The sequence below is a fragment of the Paroedura picta genome, chromosome 2 (assembly GCF_049243985.1).
Source record: "Paroedura picta isolate Pp20150507F chromosome 2, Ppicta_v3.0, whole genome shotgun sequence".
Classification (NCBI taxonomy): domain Eukaryota; kingdom Metazoa; phylum Chordata; class Lepidosauria; order Squamata; family Gekkonidae; genus Paroedura; species Paroedura picta.
In genome coordinates this window covers 31,002,879-31,015,271 of record NC_135370.1, presented here as the reverse complement: position 1 = coordinate 31,015,271, position 12,393 = coordinate 31,002,879, and the positions used below count along the sequence as shown (strand labels likewise).

General features: G+C 41.2%; 1 protein-coding gene across 4 annotated transcripts in view; it reads right to left on the bottom strand.

Annotated features, from left to right (window-relative positions):
- SESTD1 (SEC14 and spectrin domain containing 1) overlaps positions 1 to 12,393 on the bottom strand; it is an 88,391-nt gene that overhangs the window by 44,331 nt on the left and 31,667 nt on the right. For all 4 annotated transcript variants that reach the window (XM_077319568.1, XM_077319569.1, XM_077319567.1 and 1 more), the window contains 3 exons: positions 6,459 to 6,567; positions 5,215 to 5,305; positions 2,562 to 2,675 (listed from right to left, as the gene is read on the bottom strand). In XM_077319568.1, coding sequence (XP_077175683.1) covers positions 2,562 to 2,675; positions 5,215 to 5,305; positions 6,459 to 6,567 — 314 coding nt within the window. The remainder of the gene's footprint in view (positions 1 to 2,561; positions 2,676 to 5,214; positions 5,306 to 6,458; positions 6,568 to 12,393) is intronic.

The following is a 12,393-nucleotide window of genomic DNA, read 5'->3' as shown; positions in this document are numbered from 1 at the left end:
ATTGTGCTAGAGTGGACAATGTTCGCAGTACAAGAAATGACCAACTTCAATTTATTATTCAGATCCAATAACTGAGATTGTGTGCTTTTCTGCATGGTTTCTTCCCCATCAGTTCTGGCACCCTACTGCTGATTTCTGCACATCTTTTTATGCCTTTAGTTTTTGCTTTAGTTTTCCTTTGTCTGCCCATGTCCCCCCCTCCCCCCCCAAAAAAATGTTCTTTTGAAGCTGCTTTTACCATGGCCTCCCATCCTACAGCGGTGGGAACGAGCAGCGCTGGTGACGGGCAGCTCGGGGCTCCATGAGGGAAGGCCCATAGAGGCCATGTGTTGTGCTGTGAGGCCGCAGAGGGGCCAAGCAGCGCTCCCGGTGGTCAGCTCAGTGCTGAAGAAGGGTGGCCAAGTCGAGGCAGGAGGTGCTGCCTTGCGGCCACAGCGAAACTAAGCAGCGCTCCCAGCAGCTGGCCTGGCGCTGCAGGAGGTGGGTGCTTCGAGACCTGGTCGCCTGTAGTGCAGTAATGGCGGGAAGGGAGGGCGGTCCGAGGGCGGTGACAGCATGGTAAAGATCTGTAGCCATATACAAATAAATCTATACACCATAATTATTGCATAACTGGAACTGATTAAAGTATGATTATCCAAACTATATGGGTGAACATACGTGCCACTTCCCTTCCTGAACACTGCACCATTCTTCTTCTACAGTATGGCTACTAACCAAACTATAAGCAGTAATTTTCCCTAAGGCCAAAAGAGTATTAAAAAAAATACAGCCGTGATATCAATATAAGCATGTAAAAATAATAATAAAGAAGGGGGGGGGTGCTGGGATTCACTGATGACGACAGCACCCTCCATTGAAAATCCTCAATATTTAAATAATGTGTGGAAGAAAATAAACTGACACCACATCTGTAGGAGGGCAAATGTGCCGAAGAATTGGGCTCAACCTGATTACTTATGGATTGACTCCTGAGAAAATCAGGAGTAAACTAAGTGAGTAGAAAAACTTTGTACTGCTTTTCAATAGCAAAAACCTTTCCAAATAATTTTTAGCTATATCTTGTGATGCACATCTTTTTGTATTCATGACCTTGCCTATTCGAGAAGACTACACTGTTTTATGAATGGGAATATATTATTTTCCCTGTTCATGAATTGGATCTCATAGGTTTTGTTCTTAACTTCAGAAAATTACAGGATAGCGGATATTACTCGTACTGACCTTTTAGGAATGCTCATTTCCCCTGGGCTTAATATCTTTATATACTGAACTTTGCTTGGGAGAAATCTATTACAGACACTTGTTGACTATCTTCAAACATGGCTAGATTTTTCCTTGCTTCACCTTATATGGTTATCATTCTTAGATGTTTCAACAGAACCTGTAAAATTAGGTTAAGCCTCCCAAAGGGAAGGCTTTAACCAAGGACTTTGTGTAATTAGTCTCTAAGGAGTCAAGAAAACAGGTGAAGCTGGAACAAATATTTACAGAAATATATATTTTTACAAGCATTGAGAACTACTTGAGAATATTCAGTTGCTAGGATGTGGGGTGGGTGTTCAGAGTCCAACTCAATCCAAAGAATTCTAGAATCATATTGGACCGAGACTTGTAATTACCAAATCATTTTTTAAAAGAATGCGATATATATATTATTTAAAGAAATACATTATTTGAATTGGCATAGTCATGAAAACTATTTCATATGGAAAGAAGGTTTACTGGCAGCTTGTCGTACCACTGAGCACAAGGCAAAGAAAACGGTCTATTAAATCATAGAAAATACTTTCAGGAACAAGAATAAATAGGTTTGGATCCTACAGTAAGTTGGTGGATGGAACCTGTGCAAGTGGAGGTTCTTAACATTCCTTTGCAGTCTCTATAAAACCCCTGCTGAGGATCAGAAAACCCATGCTATGTTGCATGGGATGGTGGGGGGAACCAGATGAAATATTCCTTTTTCCCATTCTTGAGCTGGTGGGCAAACCTGAAAGCAGTAGTGGTTAAGGACTTGCGGGGCCCATAACACCAGAGCCAGTTTAAGGATATGTGGAGCCCTTGCACAGTACAATTGCAGCAGGAGCAGCCAGACTTAGGATGGAGGTGGACCCCACAGTGGAAAGGCATGTCCCTCTGAGTGTCTTTAAAGAGGTAAATGGGAGGAGGAGAGAGGTTGCAGCCCTAATCCACGGGGGTAAAGGCACCATGAGAGACCCCGGGAAAGGTGGGGGCTGTAGCATGTGCTACATGTGACACATGGATAAACCATCCATACCTGTAAGCTCAGTTCCTCTAAACCCATACTCATTTTACAATGCATTTATGTAACAATCAATAAGTTGGAAGCGACATGAAAGCACATAACATGTATAACACTCAACAATTACATATGGTCTTCAATATATATACCAGCAAAATAACAGATATGAACTATTTGACCATACCCACTAAATAAAATAACTGCTTATTAAATATTTTAGGAGATATACATTTTTATTAAGTTCATGAGGTTTTAAGAGAATTACAGGGCTGACAAAGCTAAATGCAGATATACATACCTCAAACCCAAGTCTATCCTTCTCTTTCCAAAAACAAAAATGTGTAACTTTCTTATCCCAGAATTCATCCGGTTTTACCACACAAACAAGTGACACTTCAGCTGGAACAACATTCTAGGAAGATTAAAAGTACAAAATTAAAGTTCTTTTACTGTAAGACAGCATGATTTGGATTCTATATTCCTCTCTTCTTGAGCAGCACTGCCCTTCATAGTGGGGTGCACTCCCCTGGCACTGGGCACTGTATTTGCACAGACCCTGCATGAACAGAAGCTTCCTAAAAGAACACACACTGCATTGGAGGGAAATTAATCTTATATCTTAATGCCAAACTTGCCCTTCCCAGATTCGTAGAAAAAATGTTGGGGGGGACCGGAAACAGACAGAGATGTTTAAATTCTCCTCTAAAACAATTAAAGATACCTTTAACCTACTGTGAGCGTTGGGACCCACTGGATAGAGGTGAAGCAGATGGGGTTTCCCCCCTCATGAACCAGATGGGTAGGGGGGACCAGGAGTGGTGGCAGTACTGCAGACTGTCAAGTGGTTTGGCATGCAAGTGAAAAGGGTAGATGAGTTATGGGATTTCAGTCCCCCTTTGTGATCTTGTAGGTCAATGTTCATATTATGTAAAAATAATAAACATAAATATTAAGCACTAAATATCTTCTTCCACTGTGCAGATCTGGGTTAATGTCACCTGAGATCCTTTTATACATTTCAGTGCTTTGATTATTGATGCACTAATAGTAGGACCATCAACAGCCAATTTCAATCTTATTATCCTGCTTCTCAGAAAAGTTCAGAAGTAGCGTACAATACAAAGAGCTATACCAATTCTATTTTCCTTGATAGGCCGTTGCCTGTAACTACTAATGTATTAGCGACATCTTGAAAATGAAATTTGTAAAAACATAACTATATTGGCTTAAATTCAGAGTACGCTCACTCTTCAAGGATGAGAAATATGATTAAAGGGTCTAAGGCCCTCAAAAGAAGTAAAAACTCCATTTCATTACAGCAGAAATGGTAAAATGGAGGAAACTCCATTCCACAGGATCGACTGCACAATAAAAAGGCTTATTTGGGCTGTTTCCTTTCTATTTTCCCATCCATATAACTTTGCACCTTGCCATCTAAACCAACTTGATTCACAGCTGAGAAGAGTTCAGAATTGCTCATGGTTCACAGTTGTTTCCTCTGCTTGTCAAGTTGCTTTGGTGTTCTGTCCCTCTCTATGAACACACACATTACGTATTCAATAGACAGAAACAACGTGTTTATGATTCAATGACCTTGACAGCACACATCCTGGAAAAGTGCATTCATAAAGAACTAAAAAAAAGTAGCAAAGCAACATGCCTTCCCACTTGACCAAAAGAAAAAGAAAAAAGAAAAAGATGGCTTGGAGTCAAAATGTGGACCTCATTAAACCAACATCTGTTAAGGATTTCCCTAAAACCAAAAGGAAAAATGCCTTCCCCACTTTTAACTCTTCAGAAAAAGCAACAATAAGAACAAGACAATTCATTTGAACAGATTAAGCAGTTCTGTTAATCAGCATTACAGTCAGCCTCACACCTCCTGCTGTTCATCCCAAATTTTATCCATACTTTTAAACTGGGTACTATTTATCACCCAACCATGATTTTCAAGGACCCTCTGCCCCGTCCATTTCAGAAATTATCAAATTAACAAGCTCTTCACTCAATAAAAGAGAATTGGATTAAAAGCAAACTGCATCTATTTGATTTTATAAAGGTAACACAGTTTTATTCCCACAGTTTACACCATGAAATGCAATTCTTGAAAATTCCCAGAAATTCTATAAAATAACCTATATTAATCTAGTTGTGAAGTGAATTGAAAATGAGAATCATAAGAGACCTCTAAAAAGAATGGATTGTCATAGCAACTAAGCTTTACAGGAGTATCTAATGGGACAAATCGTGACATATGGTTAAGTTCCCATCAACACTCTGAAGTTACACAGTCACGGAGTGGTAGGAAGTACTACCCAGGTTCTCAGAATGCGAAAAATTCCTCATTTGAAGCACTTTTTCCGCTCTTATTTTCTACATAACCCTTTACTGTAAGCAGCCAGCCACAGAAGCTGTTTGCTACCTCAGACTTTCAGGTTTGCAAGATATGCAGCTGATGCATTGTTGCATTGTTTACACTGTTTATATTGTTACAACTATCATTAATATTATTGTACACATGTTGTAGATTGCTTCATGTATTGTGCATATGTTCCATGTAAACCGCCCTGAGTCTCCAGGGAGGGCGGTAAGTAAGTAAGTAAGTAAGTGAGTAAATAAGTGAGTAAATAAGTGAGTGAGTGAGTAAGTGAGTAAGTGACTGACTGACTGACTGACTGACTGAATGAATAGCTAACTAGCTGCAGGGGGGGAACTAACAGACTACCAGCTGAACATATTTAAACAACTGGGTAATACAAATGCCTTCATACAAATGCCTTCATCTCTCCCCTAAATACACACGCAAACATACTTTCTATTTAAAATGTATGAAATTCAGCATGGCCTATTTTCCAAATAAGTAAATGCAACAATGACCCTAAAATTAACTACTGATTAATCTTCACCAACCTTAATTCTTTCATTTATACGAATGCATAAAAATGTCTCACCTGTAGCATTAATACAACAGTCTTGACAACATTCCATTGAGATTTTCTACCATCCACTATAACAGTAAATCCTCTGGCTTTACACTTATCACTGAAACAAAAACACATAAATGCATTATGGGAAACGTTCAGAGATGACCTCTCCTCACCTACTGACTACTTTTTTCAAAACCTGATGTTATCTGTCCTCTACAATTGCTATTCCTCCCGACATACATTATATTCTCACACCAGGTAAGTTCTGAAGGCTTAACTCAGTTTTTTTACTTGAAATTACGGACTGTGGCTTCAAAAGCTAAAATTTGGGAAATAGTCATTCAAAAGATAACTCTTCAGAGGCTGCCTTGAGGGTAAATTACCAACTGCTGGGAACTTCCAAGCCAAGCATCCTCTGATAGGGGCAGGTATCCTGCCGATGCAAAGGTAATGTCTCCCAGGTCTTCTGAAGCACATTCCATCCAAAGATGGAAGATAACTAGAACTGACTTTTTGTTTTGGATAAGCGTTGTTTTGGTAAAAAAGCATATGGACAACAGGGGTATCCAAAGCAACATTTGTCAGGTTTAAGTATACTGAATTTAAAAAAAAAGGTATTTCCCTAGTCCCTAATCAGAGCTCATCCCAAAACAGGAAGTATAGCTATCTGCTATAAGGGCTGCAAGCCATTTCAAGGGCCCCTTTCGCTTCCCTCAATTTGGAGGCGGGGGAACAAAACAGAGGTTTAAATGGCTGTTGGCTCCATAGCTTGTAATTGAAATATGTCAACAATAGCACATTTCACAACTCTCCATGAGTGCACGTGGGTGCACATGTTCCAAGAATGAATACTATTGCACCTATTAATTTATTCCATTTCACCATCAATGTTGATTTTGTTTTCAAACCACGTCTTAGAAGATCAGCATTCTTGCTGACCCATTTCCTAAATAAAAGTAGTAATTATCCAGTTTTAAAATGCTATCAAGGAACACTTCTGTAGCACGTATTTGTACCCATTCCTCATCCCTCAGTTCTAAGAGATGAATTTAAATGTCAGCATAATATGGCTTTCATTATTCTTTCCACAAATTCTGTAAACAATTCTAAGCAATAGTATAGTTCACGTGCCGTATTAAGGCTCTTGTCCACCCACCCCTTCCCTCTGCAGGAAATCTAATGCAACTGCCATCAATGCAAGGAACATGTTTTATTGAGAAACAAAATGGCAAACCACAATGCTTTAAAAAGAAAACCCTTGGAGTTACCTTGGAATGCTTAGCAGGTAGTCTAGGGTGACACTCAACTCATCCATATTGGTTTGTTCAAGGCATAATGGAATTGTCAGAATGAGGCCACTTCTTCGGTCCTTCCCTCCTGTAATAGCAAATTATCAATAACAGATAGATTTAGGTGTACATACACAAAATTGCCATACAGAACCAGACTCAGTTTGCCATATCATCCTGCGATGTGAGTTGTATAACAACAAACGTTCTGACCTGATCTCCCCACTTCTACCCTTCCCTAATGCCTCAGATAGCAGAGCTCTTGAATTGCTGCTTATCGATACTTGCTCGGAGACTACTGAACGGGTAGCCAAGTTTTTATCTATAGTAATGTCCCACAGGGTAAAGAAGTAAACGTCGCTGGCTTCATCGTTTTGTATTTGCTGCTCCCTTGCCTGCTGTAACTTTCCTCACAGTTTTTTTTTAGACTTGTATTACAGAACCGATTTGTATATTGTTTTATATCGTGAATGGCATTAAAGGTTTTGTATTGTATTGTATTGTATTGTAAAGTAACAGATAGATTTAGGTGTACATACACAAAATTGATCCTTTCTTCCTCAATTTCTAAAACTATTTAAAGTCAAATGAATAACATTATTTTAAAAAATGCTGCATTTGAGATTTGGCGTATCAAAGCACCCGTTGCCACATTAAAAATTAACAAAACAGGACAAAAACAGATCAGGCCTGTACCATTATTACCCCAAATTTCCACATTGTCAGATCCCCAAGGTTTCTACCATAATTAATTGCTGTACCATGAACCAAAGAGTAACCATTTTGAATTATGTTCTTTGCGCCTGTTTCTCTCTGTATGACTCTTAGACATAGGCACCGTTCTCCAAGGTCAGTGCTGCTGCTTGTTATCTGGTCTGCCTGGCCTCCCAGCTTTGCACCTGTATCTCTGTGTATTGTGTCTGGATGGAATGTGAATCTCCATGGGCCTGGGAAAGGTGAGAAGCTGGGAGGGATAAGAACTGGGGTTTGACCTGTGTTGTTCAGATTCGTCTATGTAGTCCTGGGAGTTCTGTTTGATTGAACTACCATCTTCTAACAGTGGTGTGTTCCTTCAAATCTGCAATCCTGACACATACCGGACTTACCAATAATGCTGAGAGTTTTACTGAATTCTTCCCTAGTGTACAGAAGGACATAACCTGAATGACCAAAAGACTGCCCGCCAGACTTATCACACAAGACATTCTGTTTAGGACATTCCTTTGTGTACTAATGAACATGAACTTCATTAGTTGCTTCAAAAAGGAAAAAAAAAAGAAGATACACTTTCAGGTCATATTACTCCATTTGATAATATGAGTATGGGAAATCTGTAAACCCCAATTTAAAAGTTCATCCACTCAGGTCAATAGGAACGCCATTCATTCAAATACGGTTATTACTGTCAGCAACAGCAAGCATTCATTTAAAGAAAACAGTTTTCATCCCTTCTACGTTAAGATAAATACCTTCCAAGGCTGGAGAGATCAAAAGTCAGTAAGAGGTTTAGACAACTACGTTTAGTTATTTATTTATTTGCTTGTTTAGATTTCTATACCACCTTTCCCTCCGGCTCTGGGCAGTTTACATTGAACATTGTGGAATGCATACATGCAATGGTTACGTTGGAACTGTTATGGTTGTGAGGAACTATGAGTTTTGAACTGATCTATGCTCGAACTTGAGACTCTTGTGGCACAGAGTAGTAAGGCAGCAGACATGCAGTCTGAAAGCTCTGCCCATGAGGCTGGGAGTTCGATCCCAGCAGCCGGCTCAAGGTTGACTCAGCCTTCCATCCTTCCGAGGTCGGTAAAATGAGTACCCAGATTGCTGGGGGGTAAACGGTAATGACTGGGGAAGGCACTGGCAAACCACCCTGTATTGAGTCTGCCATGAAAACGCTGGAGGGCGTCACCCCAAGGGTCAGACATGACCCAGTGCTTGCACAGGGGATACCTTTACCTTTATGCTTGAATTTATGCTCTCTTTGAACCAACATGCAGTGCTTGCCTGTGTTTCTCATTATTAGCTGATATTTGTTTCACTGAATGCTAGGCTCTTGAAGGCATGGATAAGTGGCTGGGTGTGATTGTGTTCTGTATGGAGGCAAGTTACAAAAGCAGATCAGCAATGGTTTCCATTGTTTGCAGTGAACACAAGCTGCAAACGCAGAAGACACTTTCCCCAATTCGCAGGGAATTCTAAGTGACTTTGTGTGCATGACTTCCTCCCCCACCTCAACTCTTATAAAGCGGTATCTGGGCCATTCTCCTGATAATCTCTGGTCAAGATACTGAAGATGTCCCTGGATTAGGTCCTATTGAGTCCCCTGAATTGGCCCACCACAACCTTCTAATAAGAGTGAAAGGTGAACTTTTCCCTAGATGTTCCCAAACAGGGCATTCTCCCAAGAAAGCTGTGGCACCACACACCAGGACCTGGCCAATTCCTAGAAAGGAGGAGAGCATAAACGAGATGGGGCCTGAGACAGAGTGGGGTATAAAACAGGCAAAGGGGCAGAATTTCCTCCATCACCAGTTGGGATTCTCCACTTTTGACACTTTATTAGCTGTATCTAAAGCTGGCATTGGTATGTATGGAGGCAAGCCTGTCTTTGAAAGATTCTGGATTTCTTTGGTGTGAGCTCAACGAACATGACTTCTGTATTCAAGAACCAAATTTCTGATTTTCTGTCTCCTTCCATCACCTCTGGAGAAAAGTCTTGCTGGATGAGAATGGATTTGGGCAGAGAAATGTTTTCTTCTTTCAGCTCATTTGCACTGGGCTTTTGGGGCCCTAACATGGATGACAAGAACCGGTCCCTCACTGAAATGTATTTTAAGTAGAGTTTATTCAACCTGGGTGTAAACTGCACGGAGCTTTTATTCCAACCCCAGATCGATTCAGTCCCTGCCCTCTACACATAATTCGATTTCAGTTTGGATTTTGGGCAATTTTAATTTTCCTTCTGCAGCAAAAAGGATTGATCCGGAGTGACCCTACCTTTATTGTGCCATATCTGAGACTGCTGTTAATCCTGAATAAAGAAAGCTCCGTGGTAGAGAACCTCTGATAGCCTACACCTGGTCATGTGACTCCTTAAAGGAGAAGCCCCTAACTTCTCTCAACTTCTGTCGGTCCTGGATTTTTCCTCCCTCCTCTGCCTTTTTCGATCTTCTCCCCCCCCTCCAAGAAAAGAAAGAGGCTCCTTGCTTGGCTTCTCCCCCCCCCCTTCAAGAAAAGAAAGAAAGAGGCTTCAAGAAAAGAAAGAGCCCCCCCCCCACCTTCTGAGCCTCCCTAACCACATGCAGAAGACTTTCCTGTTTCAATGGGGAGGGGGGGGGAGAGGAAGACCCGAGTTCAAAGCAATCTGAATTCAACAGGATTGACAATGGAATAAACAAAGCAAGTGCAGACTCTGCCCTGATCAGTTTATAATTTCCCCAGTTCTATTTGTGGAAAAGACCCCTCTTCCAACATTTTTGCCCCATCTTCTGTTTACCTTCTCCTGCAGCTAATGACAGATGAATGAAATGGAAGTCACGCACTATAAATCCACTTTCCAATAAACAAAAAATGATCAGAAGAATAATTAATTTCCCCACGCCACTGCAACTTAAGCAAACTTGTGGGGCCTCTGCAATTCTGCAAAGAGTTGCTTTTACCTCCTTTTCTCCCAGGGAATAGGATTTCAGCCAATACTAAACTGATTAAAAAGGAAGCAGGTGGAAGAAGAGGAAATAACTCGGCACAGCTGAAAAACTAAGATCATATTCATCCTTTAATCTGAAGCAAACTGAGCAGGTTTAAAGAGGACACACTTTCCTTCCTTTTGTGCCATTTGCAAAATGACACTTAAAAGAAAGGAAAATGTTATTTGTTTGGCATGTGAGAGATTCCCCCACTGACTCGCACATGTTTTCTTTTGTTTGTTTTTGGGAAGAAGAAGAGCTGTGTTTTTGTACCCCACTTTTTACTACATTCAGAAGTCTCGAAGTGACTTAAAATTGCCTACCCTTCTTCTCCCCATAAAAGATACCCCGCGGGGTTGAAAGAGCTCTGAGAGAATAATGACTAGCCCAAGATCACCCAGCTGGCTGCATGAGTCAGCAGTGTGACTCGGTAGCTAAGAAGGCAAATGGGATTTTGAGCTGTATCAAATGGAATATCTTATCCAGATCACGGGAGGTGATGGTACCACTTTACTCTGCTCTGGTTCGACCTCATTTGGAGTACTGTGTTCAGTTTTGGGCACCACAGTTGAAGAGGGATGTAGAGAAATGGGACGTGTCCAGAGGAGGGCAACAAAGATGGTGAGGGGTTTGGAGACCAAGACGTATGAAGAAAGGTTGGGGAAGCTTGGTCTGTTTAGCCTAGAGAGAAGACGACTGAGAGGGGATCTGATAACCATCTTCAAGTATTTAAAAGGGTGCCATACAGAGGATGGAGCAGAGTTGTTCTCTCTTTCCCCAGAGGGACGGAGTAGAACCAATGGGATGAAATTAATTAAAAAGAAATTCTGTCTAAACATCAGGAAGAAGTTCCTGACAGAGTGGTTTCTCAGTGGAACAGGCTTCTTCGGGAGGTGGTGGATTCTCCATTTTTGGAAATTTTTAAACAAAGGCTATATAGCCATTTGATGGAGAGGTTGATTCTGTGAAGGCTCAAGGGGGTGGCAGGTTACAGTAGATGAGCGAATGGGATGTGAGTGTCCTGCATAGTGCAGGAGGTTGGACTAGATGACCCATGAGGTCTCTTCCAACTCTATTATTCTATGATTCTATGTGGAGGAATGCGAAATCAAACTCGGTCCTCCAGATTAAAGGCTGCCAGTACTACACCACGCTGGAAAGAACAATATTCCTACAAAGAAAAAAAGACATACATCTTAAGACTGCTTACAGTAAAAGCAAGAGGATAAGACAGATTTAAAAAGATAAACACATGACTTTTACAAGGGAAACAAAGATGTTTTAGACCACAAATTCTAGATTGGGAACATCATGATTTCCAGAATATATGCACCCTTACAAAGTGTCAGAACCACAGGCTTTAAAAGCATCAATTAAATTCATTATTTCCAGTTAAGCGCTTACAACAGGTGAAATGGTTTACTGCTAGAAACTAAAATGACTACCGAGCACCCATATGTTTAATGTTTTCCAGGAAAAGGTGCTATAAAAATTATATGCTAAGAAAAAGACGCGTCCTGCTGGTAATTGTTTTCCTCTGCGCCTCTATTTATGTGCCCCATTTTCCTTAAAGGTTTATTGAAGCCGAGTTATTATTCAAATAGAGAAGGGCTAACTCCTTTTGCTGCTTATTGGTTTTAAAGTAATTAACAATAAAAGCGATCACTAGTTGGGAGGGAGAAAAAGGTGATTTTAATCTTTTTAAACACGTAAAGTGAAATAATGTATTCAAGCAGCATATGTGCACTTCAAGTAAAATTATTGCAGTCAAAACTGCTTGTCCCAGGTAGCACTCCCAACCCCTGCCAAGTACCGCGGAGACACCACTGCTGATGGCTCAAGAATCTGTTCCACTTAATATTTCTGGAGGAGGAGCTGGTCTCATGGCTTAAGTGCCACTCATTGCTTAACACCCTCTCAGGGAGGCTGTCCCTGCCCCTGAGTGCCTCCTCCTCCAACCGGCTTGCCTGTCTGTCAAGCGGCTAGCCAATCACCTTCCGTCCCCCACCCCTAACCACCCCTCCTCCTTCCACTTCCCTCTGAGGCTGTAGATCCCTGCCAAGTGAGAACTGCCCCTGCCCTCATTAACAAGCAGGCTCAAGGAGGACCAAGGCAGGGAGAGACAAGAGGGGGTTTAAGGCAAGATTAGATGTACAGGTTCTGCTCCCTTCCAGGCACAGAAACCTTAACAGAACTCAATGGAAGCGGCCAGTTTCCTTGCT